General features: G+C 41.6%; 1 protein-coding gene across 1 annotated transcript in view; it reads right to left on the bottom strand.

The window, feature by feature from the left end:
* Nucleotides 1–27,259, bottom strand: part of gria1a (glutamate receptor, ionotropic, AMPA 1a) — a 69,488-nt gene that overhangs the window by 20,599 nt on the left and 21,630 nt on the right. Inside the window, 7 exon segments of the mRNA XM_070963476.1 lie at nt 12,949–13,394; nt 13,589–13,795; nt 17,952–18,062; nt 18,863–18,967; nt 19,957–20,124; nt 20,666–20,824; nt 23,637–23,690. Coding sequence (XP_070819577.1) covers nt 12,949–13,394; nt 13,589–13,795; nt 17,952–18,062; nt 18,863–18,967; nt 19,957–20,124; nt 20,666–20,824; nt 23,637–23,690 — 1,250 coding nt within the window.

The following is a 27,259-nucleotide window of genomic DNA, read 5'->3' on the forward strand; positions in this document are numbered from 1 at the left end:
GGGTTGTTGTTTTGCTGAAAACTTCAGGTTACTTGTGTGACCCCGGTTCTCTGTGTAACATGAGTGAGATGAGGGGGCGTATCCAACAGTGACTCATCCAAACGAGTGCTATGAAAGAAAACAGCCACTGCTGAGAAAAGAAAGACTGAACCCAATCGCTAAAGAGTCAACCCCGGCAAAAAGTGCATCACGTTGTACGCTGTATGTACAGTAGTTTACAACCATTATAAGTAGCGCATGCTTGTGTGCTCACACATAACAGAGGCCGACACTCCGTCAGGTGTGTCTGTTTGGCGGGTAGTTATGATGGACAGGAAGATGAATTGGACCATCTCTCTCTCTCTAATCTCTCTCAGATCCACACCTTCATCTGTTGCTATATGATCTCCACCCACAGCTCCCTGAGAATCTGCTGTAGCACTAAACTCTCATTAGAATTCCCCTGGCTGGCCTCGTCTATTCGATATGGTAATTAGCAATGACTAATGACTTTAGCAAGTGTAAAAAATGAGCCAGTAATGGCCACATTACAATGGATTAGGAATTACAGAGGTTTAAATGAGAAAGAAAATGGTCTCTAATTATGGTGTGATTCTAAGACAAATCAGGGATGGAAAAGGAGTTTTCTGCTACACTGCTTTTTTTGCCTCTTAAAAATGGGCGAGACAGCTGTACGTTCTTTATGACTGGGCAAAGCCACTCCCAACACGTCTGGAAGAACAAGACTTGTTTCGTGCAAGTCAGTACAAAAGACAACATGAGAGTGGCAGAGGCTGGCAAAGCGGAGCCTGCAAGCAAGAAGGCATGAGTAGAAGCAGGAAGACCTCCAGATACAGCAGACAAAGAGGCACACACACGCACACACACCTATAAACTTGGTGTAATAACAGAGTCGTACGTGTTAGTGAGTATGTGCTGACTAATTGGCCACTGCAATGGTGAACTGCAGGAAACATCCTGAGCGCACTACATCTGAAAATTATCACAAAACTATGAAACTATGAAAAGAAAAAAAAAAACCCATATTCTGTATTGCTGGCCGCATTAGTTACTTCTCCAAAAGTATTTTTCTAAAATATAATAACAACCGAGTCAAAGACTGCTGCTCCATTCATTATGCCTGGTAGGACACACCATACACAGCTCTGTAGTGGTTGTGTGTGTACACAGTGTCTGTACTCTTTATAAGAGTATCCATAGGACAGAAAACAGGCTAGGATGATTGAGGCGGACCCTTTGAATGATCTAATTTAATGTTTTACTGCTGCTTCAGCATGTTTGAATGAAATTACAGCAGAAATCTTTCATTATTTATTCTCTTCTCATGTGTATCAACAAAACCTTAATTACGGTACTCGTATTTTTCCCATACATCTCAGCTGCGTTCCACCGGTTTAACAGCTTATATCACTGGGCTTCTGTTAATTACTGTTTCCTCAGCTATGCCTTAGCTAAATGTTACGAGTTGATAAAAGTTTTATTAAGCTCTCGATTCCCTACAGCCTCCTCAGCGAAAAACAAGGCTGTTTCAAACATGCATAATAATGTGGCCATGTCAGGATAATTAACCAGGATAAAGTATTCATAAACGTGATTACCTTTTTATGTAATTCAGCTGCCATATAGGTCAGTGTGGTTCCTGAAACCACACGCAAAAGGGCACTTTTGGTCCTCCGCTGTGGCTCCGAAAAACTGAACTAAGCTCGGAGCAGACGCACCAAATTGGTTTGATATGCAACACACAAAGCTTTTAGTGCACACCTGGCCACAGAAAACAACACTTTTTGACACTGCACTTATCTGGCGCTTAGAGTGTGTTTGTTGCTTTCCACCACTTCATTTTGTCTCTCTCTGACTCGATATTACTAAATGAGGCTCTGGGGGATGAGAATGTGTTATGGCCAATATTGTTGCAAAGCGGTGGGTTTACTTCTGATTCTGTTTGCTTGTGCTTTTGTTTTGATAGGCTCACAATTGTTAGATTGTATATTTCCAGAGCGCTTTCATCTTCAAGGCCAAAATAACATGCAAGCTTAACGCAGGGAGCAAGAAATAATGATTTATTAAAGCATCTCTCTCTTCCCCTCTCTCTCCCACTAAAGGTCAGTATTAACATGCCATTGAATTGAAAAGAGAACATTATGATAATGTTGTTACCAGCCTGCAGCAACCACACTCATTCAAGTACGCTATGGAAAATTTGACAAAAAGCATTGTGATTCAAAATGCTGTGAAATTGTTTAATGCATGTTTGCTTCATTAAGCGGCTGCTTTGCAACATATGGCTCGTTTGAGTGATGCTGCATGAAAACACAATAATTTAGCACCCTGTTGTTCCGGGATGGATGTGTTTGAGACGTGGCCGTAGTCATTGTGTACGGCTATGCACGAGTTTGGGTGAATGGTATCACGGGTGCTGTCTTTGCCTCATGTAACCTAAGATAAGTCAGTGCTGGCGAGCTGTGAGAGCGCTCGCTACGCGCCCACACACGTACGCACAGGCTCTTAGTCACTCCAGCTCGAAAACAGGAATCCAATCACGGATACATCACAGCTGTTGTCTAAAAAATCGATACCATCAGCACACATGCAAACGCAGTTAAAGTGCGTTAATTCTGGCTGTATGATAACACAAAAAGATGACATGCATGTGCACTCACATGCAGTTTCACAGACCACAGACACTTGTGATGTGAAGCTGCATTTCTCTGATAGAAAAATCTGTGTCTCTTTACGGTTGCCATGGTAGCACACTGCACTCCAAACAGTACAGCTGAGAGAGACTTTAGTCATCTCACTCCTCCTCCTCTCCCTCTTTCTATCTTTCTCTCTATAAGGGCAACCACCCCTATAGTAGGATAGAATTGCCATTACAGAGTGAAAGCTCTCATTAAGGCTTCTTTTAGCATCCTGGCTAGCAAAGGCGAGCCTGAGTGATAAGCCTCTAAGCATCAATTCAATTTTTCACACCGCACATTGTTCCAGTCAAACTATTGGCAATGTTTACTTTGGTCCAGGTAGATTTCCCATGTGGCCTCCAGCCTGGTGTATAATTCATAGTTGCTGGAGAGACATTCACATACTGTCACAGCTTGATTACAGTAAAACCCCTCTCTGCTGCTGGAGACATATGTGTGCCTCTGTGTGACTGTGTTTTATATGCAGATTTGACAGAGCATACACCTCTGAGAGGATGGTGTCTTTGCCTGTGTACAAAGTGTGATACCCCAGTGAGATCCTCTAGGGGTGTGTGTGTCACATTAGCTTCTGCAAGTGAGCGTGCATGTATGATCAAAAGTTGCTTCCATGCAATTTCCAGATAAATAAAACATAAGCACTGCTGTGAACTAAACTGAACCGTCTCTTTATGAATAAATTATTCTTTCCTACTAAGTCTTCCCCAACTGCTTTGACAGTAACTCACTAACACCACAATTATGTAACTCAGTGGTGTGTAAAACAATTTAATTTCTTGTTGTTAATGATAATAACGACAACAATAATGCAAAGAGACACATAATTGATCCCTTTGCAAGATCAATATCTCCCTTGATCACAAACACACTTGGCTCGTCCCTAAGGGCTTGATTAGTAACAGAACAACCACTTACATTAAATCATACAACATACCAGACAGCATCCCACTTATGATTTCATTAGGTTTTCAATGCAGGGCTTGGCTGCACTACAGACGCGGGTATGGGAGCATTTTCCAGAGATATGTAAAGAACAGTGTGCTGTGCAAAATGTGGGTAAAAGAGAGAGAGGAGAAACATCTCCCATGCAATAAGGTGAGCATCTTAAAATAAACACAAGCACACATCCGACACCAACAAGAGAAATCTGAAGAAATAAAATTAATCAAAATAGTACCAGCTATGGCAGTGCCAATTTAAGTCTGACCAGACATGCATGATTTTGCATATTTTAGATACATATCGAGTACGCTTGACTGTAACAAGTCAATGTTTTTTTTAGATTTGATACTCTTCAGACTGCCACCGGTTTCTATTCCCACTGAGTACACCATGAATATCAAGTTGAAGAGAATCGAAAACTTGGCTGAGGTAGATACTCTCCAACAGTGAACATTTTGTTGTCTTTCTTTATTTCCATTATCACCCAGGGCTAATGCAGCTGCAAACAGGGACCGTTTTGCAAGCTCTACATGGTGTTCAAGGACACTCAGGCATCTAAAATATCACAGTTTTTGAAACAGAATGTTCAGAACAGTATTACTACAAGCCAATATTGTAACTTTGACAAAAATGGTGAAATATCAGTATAAAAATGAAATTTATAAAAATATAATGGTCACAAATACTTTAGCAACACACTGATATGGTCCTTTAAGTTCTCTTAAACAATTTCATACTGTATCTTTGTCTGCTAATTGACCTTTTACTAATGATGATGTGCCTAGCAATGCTGTACTAACATTGGCTGGAGTTACTGGAGTCTAAACTTCCCTAATTCCAATAAAAAGGTTGACAGAGCAACTAACATTAGCCGAAATTCTGATAAATCACATTTGAGAAATATTGCATGGTGGATGGTCTAGTTCACAGGTGTCAAACTCATTCCACAAAGGGCCGAGTGGCTGAAGGTTTTCTTTCCAACCAAGCAGCAGCACACCAGACTTGACTCAATTCATTAGCTGATCTCAGTCTTCAGAAAGCTGATTGGTCAGACTGTGTGCTCTTGATTGGTTGGAGGAAAAACCTGCAGCCACATCGCCCTTTGTGGAATGAGTTTGACATGCCTGGTATGAACAGGGCCTTATTTATTATCTTTTAACATAACCTGTAACCCCAGACCAAAACCTTTTAAGTTAATGCTTTAGTTAAGACATACAAACATTTGGAGAACATGCAGGGATCCAACAAACCACTTCAAAAATGTGGAAAAATCCAAAGCGTGACAGGCTTGCATTTTCCCCTCTCCTGTTTAGAGCTTCAGAGAGGAAAACAAGCATCACTTTATGACGAAAAAACTCAGTTTGAGAAATACTGACCCTCCCCGGGTTACCATAATACACCACACACTCCATCCATTATTGAATGATTCTGACCGCCAGGCTGAGAAATTGCTGTTGTGGCAGGCAGAGTGTGAGTGGCAGAACTGATTTATTTCAGGCTACAATCATGTAACAGGAGCAACACAAGCACTGCGGAGAGGAGACAACTCCATGGGGCCATCGGACACACACACATACACACACATACACACCTAAGCACACCTACACACAGACATCAGACACAGACATAAAAATCTCAAGACATTCACTGGAGGAACATCACGAACCCACACCTCTTTACTCAGGCAATATTGAAATTGAGAGACAAGTTCAAATCCACAAGGTCAAGATTGATACAGGTGCTGCTCAATGTTTATGCCGCTGCTTCTCCTGGACTTTCACGATTTCTACCTTCAGCTATCAGACAGGAGCTGGTTTTCTGATTTGCTCCCCTTTGCAGGTCGGCCAATTAATTGGGCCGATACCTGGCATTTCGAAACAATCTGTATCGGCCTACACCTGAGCTCCCAAGTCAGAGACAATTTTTATTTTCAAATTTTCTGTGTTCAAGTGAATAATACGTTACTGTTAAGTCTTTTTTATTTATGTAAGTTAGATGCTGTAAGATAAATGCTATTGTTAAGTGCACTAAAGCTTAAATTTTTCTTTCATGTTTTTTTCTGCAGAGTGCAGATGTACTCAGACAAACAGAGGCAACATTAATTTGTTGTATTTTATCAGATGCAAAAACACGACAGCATGATATCGGCATTATATATCACACCCTGCTCTCTAATTATTTAAACAATATAATGGCATTGATCATTGATAAAACTGTATTGGTTGACCGCTGGCAAGGAAGCTGAATTCCTCACTTGTGTAGAGAACATTAAAACCTGGATTTCACTGCCTCTCGCCCTGCAGCTGCCCCACAGCAGAAGTATTCCACTGGTGCTTGCACTTGCAATGGTCCCATTAGTTTTGCTAACTATACATGATGCTGTCATGTCTAAAGTGTAGACCGCACAGTGTAAAATTCATGGAAATGAAATGATTGCTTCCTGTTGCCAGTAGGTGATGCTATGACTATGACTCATGAATGTCACATAAGTGTGATCAGGAGTGGAGTCTTTGGTTTTACATCATGCATTTGCAATGGCCAAATCAACAGACGTTGCTGTATATGAAGTGTAACCCAGACAGCGTCTATTCATGTCAAGTTTGCTGCATATTAGACAATGTACAACCTGCTGTTTTATGGGGAAAGCATGCAAATTTTCATCGTCACTATGGAGATTGCATGAAAACTTTAGTTGGGGGTAGAGTATGGCACCAACAGAAGTTTTTGTAGGTTTGGGCATGTTACATGTGCCTCACAATTTTTGTACATCCAGGTGAAATGTGCCATGAGGGCTACTGTGTTGAAAGTTTGCAGGGGGTGTTATTGAGCCATATTGCCACATCCAATCCCAAAACCAACATCAGATAAAAAAAATTACCACTTCTGACGTGCTGAAATTCAGCAGTTTTAGAGCAGCCTTTGCCCATCAAAAAGGGCTTCCTGTTTCACAGCGAAACATGCAAATTATCCGCCAGGGCAATGGAGTTCCATGACAATTCAAGCTCCAAAATTTAGCATCACATATGTCTTAATGTTACACCAACCCAACTTGAAGCTAATCTGTTCTAATCCTCTAGAAGGAGTTACAAGAAAGTTGCATAAAAAAACACAAAATGCATAAAATTCAAAATTGCTGACGTCCGGTAGGGAGGAGTTAATGAAAGCCAATGTGAAATACAGTATGCCTGAAATGATGAGAGCAATTTTTGTACCAAATTTGGTGAATTTCAGAGACAGTTCTTTATCTAAAGCCTGCCACACACGAGGGGGCGCTACAGAGCTCGCTAAAAATGCATGAACCCAGTCGCTGTATGTTGTTGCAATGTTCCAGTGTATGCTCTAATTTTCCTAACAACTGAAATAACTGAAAAACTACGAGCAAAAAAGGCTACCAGCAGGTAACTCTAGGGGAACGTTGTTAAAATTACCCCTGAATGAAATCTTCCTGGAATATTATTGGAACCTTTAGTGTTAGCTGGGAATGCAAGAAATTCAAAATGGCTGACTTCCTGTTGGGAAAACTCTTTTAAAAGAAAGTGAATAGACAGACAGTGAATGACAGCAACGATCCCACCAAATCTCATGAACATCAAAGCACAAACCTCGCTGTGTTTGTGGAGCTGAGGAGCCTGCTGGCCACATTGGAGCCCAATCACTGCACAACTTTTTTGCCAGCTATGAAGTGTGCTCCAATTTTTATGACTTTCGAGCACCCCAAAGCCTTGCAAAATTGCATTGAAAAAGTAGCTGCAGAAAAGTAATAATCTCTACAAATACAATAGGTTCTTTGCACCACCTCTGAGCACCAAGTCCCTCGTTAATTGGGACAAAAACATCTTTAAATATTGCACAAGCTCTTCAAATCCAAGCTCAAGGCTTTAAAATCTGTCTGGATGTGATCAGCATTTTTGATTCTGATCCCAGAAGCTGCACGCAGTGACTACTGTACAACATACCAAAGCCAAACAAAAGCACATATTGTTATCAGTGTGAAAAAGGATAAAATCACACTCCCACAGTGTGCGTTTTTGTGTGTGCAGCTGTTTGGTACAGATAGGTGTGCCAGGTGAAACAGGAAGCATGAGAAGCCATGGGATGAGAGGGGACATGTCACGCAGGATAAATTCTTTATCAAACAAAACCACCAGAAGATGCAGAGGAAAGGACGGAGTACAGAGCAGATGAGAAAAGAGGACGACTGAAAGGAGGTGAGTTGAGACGAAGTCAATGGATGGATGGATGGATGGATGGATGGATGGATGGATGGATGGATGGATGGATGGATGGATGGATGGATGGACGGACGGAGAAGTCTGGGGATGGGGGAGGATCACTCTGAGAGTCCACCTGTCTGCAGAGATAAACACAGGGAGGGCCCAACAGCACGAATTGGGGGCTTATGGGAGGGCCTGACTGACAGTGGTGACATTTAGAAAGAGCACAGTAAACAAGGTTTCACAGAGAATAAATAGCAGGGGGAGCAGGGTGGCTAATACACACACGCACACGCACACGCACGCATGCACGCACGCACACACACACAGACTGTACACATTAATGCATCACATCAACATATGAATACATGCCTACTATACATACAGACATACACACACTATACGAACACATGCACCTATGCACACCCACGCACACACAGAGCTGCCTGTAAACCTTGACGCAGAGATACTGTTAGGCAGCAGACAGAAAATGGCAATAAGTGTTTGCTTTTAATAGAATCAGTCTATAACACATACAGGCAGACAGGGAAATTAAACACGCCTACTGATTAATCCAGGACAGAGCGGATCGTCAGCGCTGCTCCTTGGCTTTTTGTGTCTGATTAAATGAAGAGGCATAAAGAGTGCTTTGAGCTGCCTACCGCTGCGCTGAACGCACCTCCAGAACATTCTGTTCTCACCTGTTAGCTATAAAGGCACAGCGATGATGGGTTTACAAGCAGCTGCTTGAAAAATGTGAATGAAAAACTAAGAATATATGAAATAATCACTTGACTGATGTGTGTAAAATATATAAATGAATCAAGAATTAGTGAAATAGTTTCAGAAATGCTAAAAACCAAACTCATTATTGGAAAATGTTATTTTATCATTCTGATTTTAAGAATAATAATAAGTTTTATTGGGGTTTAATTTTGTTCCAATACAGACTTTTTGAATTCATAAATTTAGAAGTCTGCTCTTTTTTGTGCAGATGTTTTATCTGAGAAACACAGAAACCTTTTATTTGGCTTAAAGATTGCACCCGCTTCTCAGCTAGATACATTTTGGGGCTCCATAGAAAAGTAATATTTCACCAAATGCTAAACTTACATACACTTTTGAAGTATTTGTAGTGAAAATTAACACCACACTTTATGTTACATATTAGAGGGAAATGTTGGACGTTTCACTCGACAACATTTATTTGAAAGCTGTTCATATGATGGCCGACAAGGACAAACGCACTGCAAGAGCAAGAAACAAATACAACAGAAATGTACTGAAAAAACAAAACAAAACAAACAAACAAACAAAAAAAAAAAAACGCAGAAAGCTAAAACCAATACATTAAAAGCAACCATGCTGCAAATACAGAAAAGATACAACATGGAAAACACACAAACTTCTTGCTTTTAATGTTGTGTTCGTTTTGGATTTTCATGCTCAGGAATCTGTATCATTTCTGAAGCTGCAGCACATTTCTACCAATGAAAATGTTTTGGGCTTTTGCAATGCTTTTGCCTTTGTCAGCCACCATGTGTTATGGAGTATTTTCATGTATTTCAGTTTTTCATAGTATCCTACTTTATAAACACTCACCTGTGACAACTTATGTTGATTTGACTATATTTCCTTGATGGTGCTTAATATTCATTTTCTGAAAACTGTTGTGATATTACAACTAAATGATAGCATGACACTAAATTCTAAAAAGGTGTAATTACACACTTGGAAATTGGTTAAGAGAAAGAGGATAAACACAAGCTGTAAATGTGCTTAGGCCAAAAAAAATCTGAAGAAATGAGCCCACGCTCACATGCATTCAAGAACAAGAATGTTCTCACAAAAGCCTTTCTGGACAAAAAACAAATAAAACAAAAAAAACCCCAAAACATTTGTTTAAATCCAAGTAGTCAAAATGAAATGTACGCTGCTTCTTAAGAAAGCCCAACAATACAATATGTGAGGTTACGAGGATTATTGCCTGCATCTGGCAAAACACAAGCAGCATTGTTACATCTTTTAAATCCAGCAGAGGAACTCAAAACGCTTTAGGAGATACATCAACATGCTCCTCCGTGTGTTAATACATGCTGTGCTAACTACAGCAACTAGGTCACCCAAATTTTCAAGGGGAAGATGTTTCCTTCAGGGCAGCATTCAGTGGGGTGAAACATTCACTGTGTTGGTTTTCAAGACACCAAGCAGAATCAACCATGCTGATCGCTACCCCGTGGACTGCTGCACACGCCGACCGACTTACGGTGGATTGTTAAGGCTGCCATACTGACCCCAAACAGCATTTCACCAGTGACACAAAAAGAGACACTGAGAGTCACCTTGAAGGGGCATTGCAAGATATTTAACTCAAGCCCTTGGAGGATATGAGCCCTTACAGCTGCCACCTTCACCGATGACACTAAGGAAATCAGCTGTTCTACCTGAAACCAATTTAAATGAGAACATACTGAAGCACCAATGCATGTCTGTGTGCACTTCAATGAACAAGTGCACTTTCAACAAGAAAATTGTTCTTGTTACCAGGCAAATAAAACTCTATTTTATTGCTACTATGTCACATTTTACGTACGTTTTATCTGTAGATAAATGGAACTTCAGGCCAGGAGACTTGTTACAGTTTTTACAACTGATGATGAAATAAAATATGTCTTACAACTGACTGCTTTGTATTCAAAGGTGATCTGAACAGAACTGCTGCAAGTACACAGACAATCTGTTTTGTCCTCTTAATCTGTCACTGAAAGGTCTTGCATCAGCAGAGGCTGCTTTACCCCAAGCAAAACAAATGCAAATACTGTGCAAATATGCTTGAACCCATGTGTGGTCAAGCCCACATGCGGAGACATACTCATAAATCCATACACACACGCACACAAAGATTCACCACAGGGAGTGAACAATATGCGGATTCATGGTGACATTCTCTCTGTCTCTGGAAGGCGTAAAAAGGAAATCAATAGTTATTGCAGATGTATTTGCTGGCTGTAAAAGAAGACCACTTGGGACAATGGGTTTCATCCTGCATGAAGCACAGTGGAGTCTCCAGGCAGAAAATGGTAAATGTCAGGTGAAGGCCCGTGGGAGTAAGGCTCCAGTACCTACATCATGTACTGCTGAGCGTCTACATGGAGCACGCTGGCTTGTAGGTGCAGAGATTTTCTCCCTTCTGATATTTGTATGAGGTAACAGCAAAATGAAAATACATTTTGTAAATGTCACAAGATGGAACCCAAGACAAAAATGGAATGTGGCGCATCGCAATAATTTCTTTAACCTTCAGCAACTCAATCAGGGAAGGCTGACTGAGCACTGCTGCTGTTTCTCGGTAACACCCCACGAAACAAATAATCGCATTCAGACCTGAGAGCTCCGCAGCACAACATGTCTCCTATTGTTGGTCTCTGATCGGCTTACTGTGGAGGACACTGGGGTTTGTTCGCCCAAATTACTGGAAAACATGTTTTCTACCCTACCTCTCGTGATATCTAAGGCTTTGAGGGAACCATGTCTGAGATATTCCAATGTACAACGGAGCTGAGTGACACTTGATTTGTGGAGCTGTCAGCACTGAAAAATTACATTAAAATATTCAACAGTCACATAACACAATGTCCTAAATACTCTGGATATGAAGTAATAGTTATGATCCTCGTGAAAAACACTTTAGAGTCTATTTGATTATCCTGAATAACCAGAGATTGTTTCTGGATTTTTTTATTATCACCTTTAATCGTGTGAGAACCAGAAACAAAATTTCTTTCCATTGTGCTGGGGTGGATGATATCTCAAAACCTGAGGGAATCAAAACCGAGATAAGTGAGAAAGGCTGTCTTGGTTTTTTTTTTTTTTTTTTTTTTTTTGAATTTTGAGTGAATCATCTTTTAAAGGGATAGCTTGACAACATTATCCCTAGATACTGTTTACTGCCTCTTTTAATCCATAAAAAAATGGAAAGCCCCCCACAACTTGCTGTTTTTATGCTTTGATTTTGAAACACATTAAACAGATAAGATATAATGGGTTCATTAATGAGCTTCAGAGGTGCTAGTGAGTGTTTTCTGTCTGTGTTCTCCAGCGTAATATTTACCACACAGTCATGACAGTGGTATCAATCTTCTCATCTAACTTCCAGCAAGTTGTTTAAATGGTATGTTGGGATGGTGACAAAAGCAACTTTTCAGTTTCTCATCCGAAGCTGCTCACAAATATTCCCTGAAGTGACAGCATCAGTCTCTCCATCCTCACAGTGTGGTGACTGCAGTATGGATGCATTATGCATACATGCACCACCACACTGCACCCATACATAATGGATACGTAGCTTAATGTTTAAAGAAACAAGGAGCTCTATGTCTGTCCGTGACCTAACCTGTATCTGCTGGTTCAGCTCTTACAGTGGTAGTACTGACATTATCTTCTCATCTCCTCCTGCTAGTCCCTCTGGAAAGCTCAGAAAGTCGACCTCAGTGTCTCTAATTTCAGACACTTAATGAGATTTTTAATTGGTGACCTTTTGAGAATGGTTTCATGCCACAGCTCATGAGAGCACTCGAGGGGAGACAACATGTACCACTCCATACTCACACCAGGATCCCTCATAACAGTCTGCCTAGGGTCCTGTATTTATCTTTACCCACAGGTTGATTGACATCGACAATGATCGACAGACTTATGGGACCGATTTGAAATTTTGAAACATTGGAAGAAACTACCAACAACACTTTTCTTTATAGTCTTTAGAGTTCATTGCACGTTTATACCACCACAGCAAGTATCTGGAGACGGGAGAATGAGAATGCAACACTCTGCAACATGACCACATCATAAACTCCCCCTGCTGCTCTTCATCAAACTTTTATCGTTGCTCTGTATGACAAGTGACTGGCAAAGAACAAAATCTCAATAAACAAAGCCCAACTGAGTTAAACAAGAAAGCAACGCAGCATGTTGAGGCGTTGGTGTGGCAGACAGAAATATATTGTATGTAGGTGGCGCTTAATGGCTCTTTGTGTACCAACAAACAAAAAGCAGAGGCTCAAAGCACTGTGGATGCCATGCTTCAGATTTCTTACCGTGGTGAGATGTCACAGCCCTGCTGCATGAAGGCGCCCAGTGAGAACCAAAGGGAGTTGAAGATGCCAAACTCATTGGTCTGCTCAGGACTCTGCTGGTTGGGGTTCTGCTGCGCCGGCATCTGACCCTGCTGCACCCCATTGGAGGCGGACGCTTGAGTGGGAGTCTGCGGCTCGCCTCCCTCCTCGTAGTCCTCAGCGTGCCACTCATATGGGCTGAATCTACTGACAAGGAACAGGACGACGCTGACGCCAATGTAGGCAAACACGATGCACATCCAGATCTCGTAAGCCAGCGGGTCCAGGAATGAAAACACGCCTGGTTTGGATTTGGTGGGTTTCTTGATCATAATGGAGATACCCAGGGACATGAAGGGCTTAGAGAAGTCGATCACTTCTTCACGGACCAGGGTGATGGTCAGAGGAGCCACAGCCACATCCGCTTTCTGAGGGACGCAGAGGCAGGCAGGCATGTAAATAAATGTTCACAGTGTTGTTGATCATTTATGCTCTACAACAAGTTCATTAATGGAGAAAAGTGCACATCAGCATACTAAGACAGCAGCATTAACAGTGTTCAAATTAGACTTTTAATAGTTAATGTCTGTTTATATATCCAACTTTAAATTTGCCCACTCACCCCATACACCAGCTCTCCCACCATGCCGTTCCACATCTTGGTTTCAGGGTCTCTGGCTCCATATTTGCCATCTGAAACAATCTTCAGTTTGTACTGGTAGCCCACGTGTTTGGCTATCTCTGCAGCCAGCTCGACGATGTAGCCCTCATACTTATCATTTCCCACAAGCTGCTCGTGGTTCTTCTTCAGCATCACATATGGAGACTCCTGTTAGGTGTAGGGCAACCATGAGTAAAAACTGTATTTTTTTTGCGATCATCATATTTCAGTTACGTCATGTGTCAGAAACAAGTTCATATCAGTTTATTAAGTAATTACAGTTTTTACTGCTTCGCAAGCAAAATGTATCACTGATATGCATCATTTCTTGACAAAAGCTGCTGTGAATGTAAGTATCATTACGTTTAGAGCAGGACAGTTTGTTAAGCTCATTAAGCCAAAGACAGCATTATGGCAGATAATAAAGCTTTAGCATGTAATTAAGTTTCATATTACTATTTAAATTTGGGAAGGGGTGTTATGGATGCCTTTTATGATTCCATGCAATTCATCACATATATTTTTACTCCGAGTTCATAGCTGAGGCCTTGGGAACAAAAAAAAAACAAAACAAAGAAAAAATACAATTGTTGCCATGAAAGGTTTTAAAGAAAAGATAATTACGTGAAATTACAAGGTATTATTTTGCCTTTGTTCCTTGAAGGTGTGGTGTGTAATTCGAACACAAAAGGTTCCTAAGTATGATCATTATGACAGCATTGTCACACTGAAAGGAGTACTGATAACATCATTAAAGCTGAGAAGACATCGGATTTGAGATGAAGAGGTATCCATGTGTGTGTGTGTGTGTGTGTGTGTGTGTGTGTGTGTGTGTCTGTCTGTCTATGTTCAGATGAGGAAGCAGACATTGCTGACCTCTGCTCCAGGGCCAGGCTGTTCTTCTCATTATATCATACAGACATTTGTACATCGCACATGATTCGGTGTCCTGAGAAATTACAACTGACATGACACCTGGGTTCCTGCTACACTTTCAGAAAAATGTTTTCACATAGAATTCCAGTCCACTCAGTCTGAATCGTCCACCAGCACTTGGAGGGCCTCAATTCCCACAAGTTGTTATGTGTGCCTGCTTTTAGCTAAGGCTGTGCTGAGCTGAGCAAATCCTGCCATCATATTTCAACAGGGTCTACAGATGGGGGGGTTGGGAGTTTCCTCTGTGTGTTACAGTTATCTGGGTTCCCCTGCTCTTTATGGTTGAGGTGAAGGTAATCATTGTTACACATGGAACCCCAAGGCCCACTGGTAGAGAGACGGCACCCCAGGGAAACAGCAGAGAGAGAGGTCTGGCGTGCAGCGCTTCGGCAGGGTTGCACTTGGAGTCACAGTCAAAAACGGATACACACACGTGCATACTCGCACGTGTGTGTATCCGTTGCCCTCACACACAGACACACTTGAACACAGACAGGGGCGTGCACACAGAGACATGGCATGGCATACAGAACGTCCTCCAGGACTCCGGTCTCATTGACCTCGAACAGTTCCACTGAGATCCGCTGTCACTCAGCCATGTTAAATATAATACAGACACACACAAACACACGGGCAGCGACACATTTCAGACACATATGCACGAACACAAACACACGTGTAAACACACAAAATAAAACAATGTGTGTGAATTAGTATGTTTGAGAAGTTTTACCATTTATTTTATTCCCATGAGACCAATTTAATGGACCTCAAGGAAATTTTGAAAATTACATAAAAAGCTCTACGTTTCTTGCTGAAAGCCTCTTAAAATATCTGTACTTACTTTAATAGTTGCACACAGCAGCTCGCATGGTAAAACTAAATCTTAAAATTCCAGTCATGGCCTGGTTTTAGTGTAAAGGCACAATGGTGAAGACAGCGAGCCCGAGCGCTTCATTAAACATGTTCTGCTTCACTCCTCCGGATCTCCCGTTAACCCAGGCCTGGTCTGTATGCACAGGTTGGGACAGCAGGGATTGTAGGAGAGCACAAAGTGATACCTTCATGTTGGCAAAACAGCACGCTCCCTCGAGCAACGAATCAGTGAGCACAGAAGTTATAAGGTGTAAAAACTCTACTTCTAGCCCACAGCCCAATAACTGTTCACACCTTATCTCTTCTCTTAGGTTCCAAGACAGAGAACCAATTTATCTTCCAAGAAAAGGGGACACTGATAGGAGATTATGTCAGAGAGAGTTATTTTAGGTCCACACTCTTGGGAGGCTGCAACCTTTGGGTTTAAATGAGGATTTTCACTTAAAAAAAAAAAAAAAAAAAAAAAATGTAATTAGATGCCAATAGACTACACGTTAAGTTTTCCATAGTGTACTCAAAGCTCACAACCTTTTTTGTCTAATGTGCCTCCACGTCCTGTGAAGTAGCCCTTTATCAGCACCCTTTATCGTTCTGTAAATGTGTTCATTTGAATTCACGTTGATTCATTTTAAACAAGATGTTTTTTGATTATTACATAAATAGCTATATCCTGTATATTGTTATTATATGAAAGCAGATATTGTTCCACACTGATATGCAGTTTCACACAATTGAACTGTCAGTGCTAAGATTAGTCTGCAAATGTACAGCTGCCATTCACCCCTTACTTTTTAGCTATTTCAAACATTTATCCACTACATTTGCCTAATAATATGCATGCATTAACACATTAATCCAAAGTGGTTACTCACATTATTAGCCCTATAAACACACAGGATAAAGGCAGAAGGAGCCTAAGTTAGTCAGTTTTATTGGGGGACATTTTTCTTAGCTCTCTGTTATCGAGTTAAATCAGGTACAAACAACAGCGTAAACTGCATAGCTACTTTATAATTAGCCAAATTGATTGTATGAGCTCTAATGGTGGGTTTTTTCTAGATTGAACCACTCACTATTGCTCCATTTCATCATCAATTTGTTTACACTTAAGCAATTCTTTCACTCAGGTGGATAATGCAGTTGCCATCAGAAATTCCTCATATCTTAATTACAACTGAGACTGAGGCTAATGTGAATGTGAATGGTTTTTCGCACTCGGGTGTTTGTATTTACAGTCTGCACGGCATGAAGGCAGCGTTACCTGATGATTCACATCGTTAATATCATATCATATTGGATATATTGTTTAGCGGTTTCTTGCTGTTGCTTCAAGGTCCCTGACTGAAAGCTTAAAGAGATTGCACAGATTGGAGAGTGCCAGTGCTTTTTTTATTATTCTACACTGTCTCTCAGCTCCATCCCCTTGACCCAAGCCTTTATCTTGTGAATGGTAAGTTTAAGAGAAGTACATGGTTGAGATCTTTTACCCCATTGCCCCTCAAAGTGGAGCTCAACAGCACACATTGCCCTGCTAGACCTGAGACCTCAGCTAGTTTATCTTTTTTTTTTAAACACATTTCACCTCTATATTGGATAGCTATATCAGTGACAAGTCCAACAAAATTACAGTGTGGCCGCAATTCCCTGAGGTAAAAGACATTCCCACTTGAAAAAATATACCATGAGTACAAAAGGAACCAGTGTTGGGCTCCAGGCATCTACAGACATCCCAGGATTCTCTGATATTAAATTTTCAACTAGATTCAGACGGCGAGAACATCCTGTACCTGCAAAGACAAACTACCATCTTTATTACCCTCAACTGTATGTCAGGCAGGTATTACCAGCCATGGTCCTTTCTTTTGAGAAAATGTCATGATAACCTAGCTGCCGTGTGAGCTGAACAGACTGAATCTTTGCTGCCATATTCTCCAATCTTCACAGAGTCCGGCAGCTGCGTCTGTTATGTAGGACAGGACACTCAATAACAACCTGGCCAAGTTGCGTTGAATACCCTGACGGTGACATCTGAGCCAAATAAAGAATATGGGAGGACAGAGAAAGGAAAGACACACTGACGCTTCACAGAAATTAGTGGTCTCCAGTGCTATTTTGGTTCCATATAACGCTTCAAGACTTTTGTTCATGTCACACTGCACATGAGGTTGTGCCGTCCTTGAGGTATCTTTTCTACATATGATGAATATGTACACTGGAAGGCTGCCATTCAGTGTCCTGAAGACAAAATCCTGCATTTGTATTGCACCAATACAGTGATTCTGATTCTGGGCAGGCACCAGTCAGACAGACAGAAGTTAGCAGAATAGAGTTGGGAAGTGAGGGACGGGAGGGAGATGGAATCACAGATGTCTGCTGAATTTTTTTTCTGGGGCCTGAACTTTTAGCAACTCTATCATAAAAGAAAATGAAAAATGTTACCCAACCTTTCTCTGTCTCTCCCATCTCACCAGGACCGCAAATCCCTCAACCTCTCTATTTTACACCGGCTTACCAAGATAGTGGTGACGATGTAAGTTCTGTTCTGCAGGCCGTAAGTCTCGTTGCTGCCTCTCATGAAGCTGGCGGTCGTGACGTACTTTTCATCTTCATTCCAGTAGCCAACCTAAGACGTGGAGGATATGTAAATGGTAAATGGACTGTATTTATATAGCACTTTTCTAGTCTGATGATCACTCGCTAAAAGCGTTTTTACAACACAAGTCTGCATTCACCCATTTGCACACACATTCATACGAGCATTCTACCACCTGAGCCACAACCGCCCATATATATACTACATACATGTCACAAATGGCTGCAGTACAGAGAAACAGCTGAGCGTGCATGTTCTGAGACATGTTTGGGGGTGACTGTAGAAAATATCATCGGATGTGATGAATGTTACCTGAAACAAGACTGTACTGTACATAAAATTCAGAATAAAGTACTTTTAAGCACTATTTGCTTTCAGTTTAACATTTGATAGGATGTTTTTCATTAATCAATCAAGATTTCTCTTCAGTGCCTTGTCTACCAGCACCAGTTTTTCTATTTATTTCTGTGTCAGACAGTTTCCTGTTATTTCATTCAGACTTGTATACCAACACAGTATGTCATAAAAATATTACATTGCTGTTCATTTCACATGCTAAGTTGAGACAACCAGAGATATTCAAGATTTCACACAAACACAATGAAACTTTTTATTAAACATCATCAGCTTATGTCATCGCTTGATAATCTGCAGTCAACGAATAACTTTTTTACTCCCAAATTGCCTGTTTAGAGCATTCTTCAATGTAACTCACAGGCGCAGACCTTTCACAGGGTTATTCCAATAATAAGCTGGCAAGCACAGTTTCTCAACAGGGTATTTGAGCAAGAATAAATATCTTAAATTGGTGCCTCAGGCTGTGGGCTTACCTTCTTGGGTCCAGAGGGCGCCAGTTCCATGACACTAACAGTGTAGTTGGTTCTGCGGCCCTTCTCATTGAATTGAATGTGACCAGTCAATCCATCTATACGGACCTGTAATGGAGTCACAGATATTGAATAAGTAGCTCACAGCCTTCCACTTGCCTGGCAGATGGATAAATAATGGCTGCTATGAGGCATGTCATTCACACAGTCCATTTTCTTCACGCCTGTGATGGCAGCACGCATTTGCATGTCTGGTTTACATGCGGTGCATGTTAAGCATAGGTTGCATGTGTTTGTATAGTGCTCATTTGTGAATGTCCACTGTGCCTGGGTTCCTACAGAAGTGAATGACAGACGGTGTGCGTGTATGTGTACAGTGTGTTTGTCTTGGCTGTGTGATAGAGTTAATTGAGCGAACACGGCTTCAATCTCCAGTCTATCCTCAGGCAGATGGCTAGATTGACTCTGAGCAGGCCTCTGCACAGCCACTCTGCAGACAGAGCCTCAGGCTGCACACACACACACAACACACACACAATTACATGTATGTCCTCACAAATACAGTACAGTGTATTTATTGTACCTCCATATGTATATATATGTAAATTCCAGCATAAATAAATAATGTATTTGACTCTGATATTTGATATATTGATTGTTTTGATTGGCTGTATTTCTGCAAATATAATTCTAAATATAAGACAGTAATTGTCCTTGTTCCTCGATATACACACATTTGCGGGTGTCTGTGTCTCCCTGTAAGTCTCACGGCCAGTCCAACATTTCTCTTTCCATTGCCAAATATTACATTTCTAGACTCAATTGCTGATGTCATATTCCATGATGATCACGGCTGAGTGCTATTGCCTGCAGGTTTTGTTTACTAGCCATGATGTCACATTTGATACTGGAGCGCTCTCCTACGACTTAATGTGAACTTTACACGACAGAATGAGACCTAATCTGTTCAGCCAGCCCCAAATCAGGAGCTGTTAGCCAATGTGCCATTCAAGCATTTGTGCAAGTCTGTGTGCGGGTCTATGGACGCGCAAGTGTGCGCACGCAGTAGCACATTGCTAAATATGCTGCACGCAGACCTGCTGCAAGGCTCTCTGGATGTCTATGCCCTGTCCCCAGGGAGCTGGTGGGTTGGCAAGACACTCTCCAGCGTTGCCCCTGCGAGAGATGTCTATCCTCTGTCTCCTTAAATTCTGGAAGGCGGTCGACATGACCTTCACCCCGTCATATGTTAGCGCGCCGGTGTACTGTAATGAGAGAGCAAACAATTCAAACAGAAGCAAACACAGTAATGAAAACTGAAAAAGGTCTTGACTGAGGGGAGCTATGAAAAACAAATTACACTCAATGACATAATGTCTAGCAACCAAATAATTTCTTGGCCCTGTAAAGCACACAAATGTTTGGATTTGAAATCAGTCTCTATCTCAGCTGGTTATGTTGTTGTTATGGCTAAAAATCAATAATCATTTAATGGTAGTAATCCTATTTAAATCACCAGTCTCAGGTAGGATCAAGGGGTATCTGTCCACCAAATTTAATACAAAAGCTTTCATAACTTTTTGCAATATGCTGCTGACAGTCACAAACAATCTAAATGACATGGGAAATAACATCCCTCTTGGTTGGTATCCATAACCTGAAACTCAGTTGTCACAACTTCACGGAAACCATGATTTAGTTCATGTTACTTTAAACATGACAGAGGAACTGTATGACCTCTTGTGTTAATGCTTATAGAGATGAAGGAAAAGAAGAAGGACAGATCAGACAGCAAAGCAGCAGTACTTTGAGTCCACTCTTGGGCATTTTGGAGTCTTTGTTGTCAAACTCCATCCACTGCTGGACGACACGGCTGACGCTGGGCTCAGAGTTGTTGACGAGCTGAAAGCCGGTGATGTTCGCCCCTCCTTTCCTCAGGTCTGTCAGGTCAATGTCCAGGAAACCCTGAGACAGGAAGTGGACAGGGACAGAGGTGAACTGAGACATACAGGTAGGAAAGGAGATATATGTACATAAGTGGAAATAAAATGAGGATTTAATTCATGTGCAACAGTGCGTGATTACATGGACTGCATGCAAAGCAGAGTCCTGAGAGGACTTCACAGACATTCCTTGCAGTGGACATTGTACCAGATTTGATCAACCGGAGATACAATCCCACTTGTTCGACTGCTCACACTACAAAACTGAAAATATCAATGATAATGACAGTGATTCAGAATAAGGTCATGAGCATGGGAGACGATCCCATTGAGGCCACACAAAGACCCTGTTGGCTTGAAAACTCATTTGTGACAGGCAGTTCAGTTGTATAGTGCAGCATCACAAGACAAATCTGAGGGATCAGTGGTTCCACATCTTTTTGGTCTTTGACCCCTTTAAACAAATCAGTGAATACTTGCAACCCCTTGTCACAGGTGACTCCTCAGAGTGGACTTCAGCTGTGAGCAGTGGTTCGTTACAGATGAATCGTATATACAACGGCATGTGCGTTTGGGTATCCTTGGTCAAAACCTGAGCTATTGTGAACAGCAAAGCGAGTAACAGATGACCTGATTTCCAAAGAGCATAAAGTTAAAGATGACATATTCCTTTAATATTTCATGCAAGCATATCTTTTTTTATTTCTGTCCTTTGCAGTTTCATAATAGCAAAAAAGGAAAGGCCCAGAAGCAAAAGTTCAGGCACCCTGCTTAGTAACACCCCCTTTGGCAAGTATCACAGCTTGTAAACACTTTTTAGCTACGAGTCTTTGAATTCTTGTTTTGGGGATTTTCACCCATTCTTCCCAGCAAAAAGCTTTCAGATCTGTGAGTTCTTTTTGCCAAAAATGCTTCTTTTTTTTAAGCAGACACAATTTTTTATTTCTTGTGAATTTACAGATCATTTACACATGATTCATATTAAAGAAAAAACACTTCTTTTTGGTTGAATTAGTGCTAAACGGCGACGAGTTTCAGGAAGTCACAAGCTGTGGTCTAGTTGGCATCTGGCATTAGAGGTTAAATCTGCAGAATGCACTACATTGTAGTGGCTGTTTTTAACTCTATCATCAAAAGTGAAAGGGTTAATAGCATAATGAAAATAACAAATCCTTCTTTTTCACTTAGAGAGGTTATCCCATTGAGCAGAATTCATCTCTGTCTTTCCTGAGGGGCAAGAATGGCGAGAAAGGAAAAAAAAGAAAACTCATTTCATGGCGGAAGCAGTCCAGAGCTAATCTCTGATAGACTGAGTCCTCATAGGCTACTGTTAACAATGGCAGGATCAAAACCTTATTGGCTACTGTGAACAATTCAAGGGATGCCTCAGGCAGAGTAGAATGGAGAAAGAAGCGATTTACTGTAATGGTATCTCCTACTTGTATTTTTTTTCCCAGAACTATTTTGTGCAGACGGCTTTTTTGTCAGAGAGGGAGAAAGGCAGACAGTACGAGAGGCAGATTCGGTCCCTCCGCAGGCTGCCTGTCAGCGTGGGGAGAAGAAGAGGCAGACAAGTGGGAATGGGTGGGAGTAGAGACAGAGCAGGAGACAGGGAGAGCAGATTTGTCTGTGATTTACGAGCAAACTTTTGAAAGGTGCCCTCTGGATTGTCTTCTGTTCGCCAGGCATCTGTCTGACAACGCACACCTTTTCTTTCGCCTCTGCTCTGATGTTTATTTCATGTCATGTGAAGCTCCGGCTCTCTCCTCTCTTGGCCATACGTTTCTCTCAAACTCTCGCTTGTTTACTCTCTCTGATCTTCATAAAGACAAATGGCCGTATTTCTCAGCTGAACAGGCCGAGTTGTGTCTTTTTTCTGCTCCATGTATGAGCTAATGCAGTGCAGTGAGCTGAGGAGGTTACTATAGAAACTAGCCGTGGACATGGAGGGGGGTATTTCCGACAGAAGTATTAAGTATTAACTCAAATTCTTTTTTCTTTCCTGTATCGCACCATGCTCTCTTTTTCACATTCACACACACAGCTGCAGATGTACACACAAGCAAGTAAATCAGGAACATTTCGGAAAAGGTGCAAGGACACAGAAAAAAAGCAAATTTTGGGTAAACCTTTTGATGGACCAATTATAAATTACTGTGGCCACTTTGCATATCAGCTGTTATTAATGTCCGAGCCTTATCATTTAAAATTAAATCTGGCAAACGGGCCAGACAAGGGAGATTGAGCCAATCTAAAAGTCTAGCAGTGAGAAATTGTTCAAGCCAGCAGCTGCATATTAATGCTGTTATTACTAGGGCTTCTGCTGATGTCAATTTTCTCTTCATTTGGTTGCATTTAGTGAGTCGAACAGTGCTGTAGGGGTCTACATACCGTTTGCGCTAAGAAAATGGCAGCAGACAAGGAGATCTAATGGATGTAAGCTTGACCTTTTTCGGTCTCTGTGAGTCTACATAGATCTCCTTTTCTGACTGTCACAGGTTTCCTGCTCGTGCTTTACTGTTAGTCTGCTACTGTGCTGCTCTGTGTCTGCGGGTTTGACAATTCAGAGAACAAATATATGATGCGGCTGAAGAGGAAAATGGGATGAGAGAACATAAAAGACATAAAACCAGGTAGTTTTAGGCAAAATTATTTCACACATGCAAGTCTATTAAACTGGCAATAAAGTCATGAAAGCCTAGAATCCTGCTAAAAGCCACATTTGACAGCAATACAAATTGAACAAGGTATGAAAGTATGTAGGAAAGTATGTGGAAACTTTTCAATGAAATCTAAAAAGATGAATATGCAATGATGTAATGACGAGGCCTTACCAGGTTAGCCAGAATGTAGTGGTAGCTCTTTGCATTCTTGCCTTGTTCAACAATCTGGAAGACAAGGTCAGAGGAGAGATATGTGTGTGCACACCTGAGAAAGAGAAAGGGTTTGACAGTGTCTCAGCAGTATGCCTGGTACAGAATACACTACTTGACCTTGTGCAGAACAGACAGAATCAGAAAAAGGGGACTGAACACTGAACATTCAATATAACACAATGTGACCATCTTCACCAAGATCAGCTTTAATGTCTGAGTAGAAAAACAACATATAAACAGATAACCTACTCTATATACCCTTTCCTTTCCTGCCCTGCATCCCCAGTGATGAATGGCATTACTGTGACATTATGTACTGCAGGGCTGGCTAGACACCCACTCCCATGAAAACAACCACATACTGTCTACTACACACAAGCCCACCACTGATACTATTCATATGTTAAAGAGCAGCAGCGAAATTGATGAATTCACTTAAAAATGCAAGAAAATACAGTTATTATTACAAAATCAAAACAGACTTTTATCCATCATGAATATTGCATTCAGCCATCTATTTGCACATACATTACTATATACTGTACTATACTTGCTTCCCTCCTCCTCCCCTGTCCTCTGTTTGCAAAGAGTCTGTTCAGGCCCTAAGCATGCCGTCACACATTTTACACTCCTCTTCCACTTGGTGAGCTTTTTCCCTCGTATATACTTCGGACAGTGTACTCATTTGTTCATGTGTTATATGTGTGTGTGTGTGTGTGTGTGTGTGTGTGTGTGTGTGTGTGTCTCGAGACGCTGTAGGTCATGACAGAAGGTGGCATTTGTTATTAATGGTGACCCCAGCACAAGGCGGGCCCTGCAGCCGAGCCGTGGGCAAGGAAAAACTAGAGGGAAGGAGGAGAGACGCACACTGGCGCTGACACCAATATACCCGACATGGGGGATAACACAAATTACTGCCACAGTGGGCCATCAAATGGAAATGTTTTGGATGTGAGTAGCTTTTAATTATACATGCATATCTGAAGAGTCATTCAGAGTTCAGCCCCAAGAGAACAGGTCACTTTTTGCGTCTCCGTTGGAAAACACACCGTTGTTGAGGTAGCTCGTCTGTCACGATGAATGTGCTCTGAGGAAACCGCGTCGACACTCAGCTTATATGAGAAGTCACCCTCAGCATACTGTCACTGACATTATCCTACAAAAATCTGTGTATTGTATCAGATGAATGAGATGAGCACAGGAGCGAGTTTAAAGGGCAAAAGAGGCGTGTGTGTGTGTGTGTGTGTGTGTGTGTGTGTGTGTGTGTGTGTGTGTGTGTGTGTGTGTGTGTGTGTGTGTGTGTGTTTGTTTGCCATTGTTTGGGTGCACAGGCAGGGAGCAGATGTGGGTGATTGATGGTGGCCGTCTGCATGGAGAACTTCTCACGCTCAGCTCCTGTAAACTGGTGAGAACTGATGCAATAACCTTAAGTGAAGACAAAGGGCCATCAATAACATTCACACAGAGCAGCCATGGCCTACACATACAGATGGGGACTGTGCGTGTGTGTGTGTGTGTGTGTGTGTGTGTGTGTGTGTGTGTGTGTGTTTTCTTATAAACAGCATCCTGGAAAAGAAAAAAATCTGACAGCAAACTAATAAATCACACAAATGACATCAGGAAGGAAAACAATAGAAATGTGTGGATATTTCTGGAGATAAAACTGCTTGAAGTATTAAACTGGCTCCAGGTGTGTATATGTGTGTCATTAACTGACCACCCCCCTTAGATACGGTTGCACATATGCAGCTTACATGGCAGACATGCTGACTCGTCATAGCAGGGAAAGCACAGAAATAAATGTTGTTAATGATGGCCGAGCTCTATGAAGTGTCCCTGCGAACCAGTGAGCAGCAGGACGCTAAGACTGGCTCACCTAAATGGAATTCACTCAGGTTTAATGTTATTAGTAACACCTTTGCTTTTTCTGCTTAGACGTCCCAAAATACCTGCTGTGAAAAGGGTCTTTAATACCAGCGACAGCGACCAGTGACAAGTAGAGCATTCTCAGCAAGTCAAACAAATTTTGACACTGGCTTGGTGACTCGTGTCTCGCCATCTAACATTTCTTGTCAGTGCTCGTTGTGATTGTTATCTTGCCAGCCGCGATTGACATTGTGACAGTCCGCCCCGACTGATGTGGATTAGGGAGCAAAGTGAATTTATTCAACTACAGATGCAGCAGCCTCGAAATTCCCCTCCAAGCCAGAGGCCATCCAGCTCCCAGCCGGCTCCCAGCCAGCTGCCAGCCAGCTACCAGTCCCCCCCTCCTCTTGGGGGTGTGCCCAGAATCCACTATAAACACGCCTCTTCATTCAATTGCAGGGTGTCACCAGGAGATGGCGTGTCCCTCACAGGAACACATCTCAAGGGCAAAGATTTTTACTCCACTACATTCATCTGCTTTAGTAGGCTTATTTGTACTTAGGCAGTCACAGTTACTCAACTATTTTACGTTGATTATTTAAATCAACTTAGAAAAATATTCTCGCACAAAGTCTTTAAAAAGTCATAAATGTGTGTTTCCATCAGCCTGTTTTAATGCATATTTTCAATTTGCAAACAGGAAATTTCTAAGTTTTTCTCTTACAATATACTGTATGAATTTTTTTTGTGATTGTTGCGATCAAAAAAAAACAAACTCGTGTAAAAAAGTTGTATATAATCACTTCCTATATGATAATAACCATACTTCACATTACAGAACCAGTCGAAAATATTCAGTTCCCATCTTAAAAAAAACAAAAACAGTTTTAACTTGAGAATGAGAAGCATCAGCTCAAAATTTCAAAATCATGTGGCGGAGATTTGGTGCAGTTGGTAGAGCGTCTGCCCCATGTATGAAGTTCTCTGCAGCGGCTACGGGTTCGATTCCGTCTTCAGCCCTTTGCTGCATATTGTCTTCTTCGAAAAAAAAAATAAAGTTACAAAATCATTCCTGAGTCATAAAAGTGAAGTAGCTTTACAAAACAGCCTGTGACTCCAAGAATAAACAGGCTCCATCTGTTTACATAGAGTTTGCTTTTGATAATTATCAACAAAAATGATGACCTAATTTTACTTTACATGCGCTGGAACAGAGACGGAGCTGCAGGAGCAGAGTGCGTCATCTGGAGATTCCAGTGCTCGCCTATGTTTTCCGCAACAGGTGCGCGGCTCTCGGCAAAAATAGACCAGGAAGCGGCCAGTAGACAGTCATATTAGTATTGGTTGAATATGCGCTAATTTTTGCGATTGCAAGATTTCCTGGTCGGACTGATAATATACATTTTGATGCATGAGGGAGGTGGGAAAGTTGACTTATCCATAAATGTAATTAAGTGTAATGGAAACATTTAGTGAAGTCTATAAAGTAGCCAGCGACATAATATTAATATCTGTGGCACAAATTGATTTTTAATTACTGGGGGTACGCGCTCCCCTCAGCCCTCCACCTATTTTACTGGCCATAGCGAGTCTGTGGGACAGTGGGGGCTGGGAGCCTGTTTGGCTGGCGACCAATCATTGAGTTAGAACAAAGGATACACTGTAATGCAAATAATGACTTTTCAGCCAACAACGCGGCCGGCTCGACACTACAC

Source organism: Chaetodon trifascialis, chromosome 5 (assembly GCF_039877785.1).
Source record: "Chaetodon trifascialis isolate fChaTrf1 chromosome 5, fChaTrf1.hap1, whole genome shotgun sequence".
Taxonomy (NCBI): domain Eukaryota; kingdom Metazoa; phylum Chordata; class Actinopteri; order Chaetodontiformes; family Chaetodontidae; genus Chaetodon; species Chaetodon trifascialis.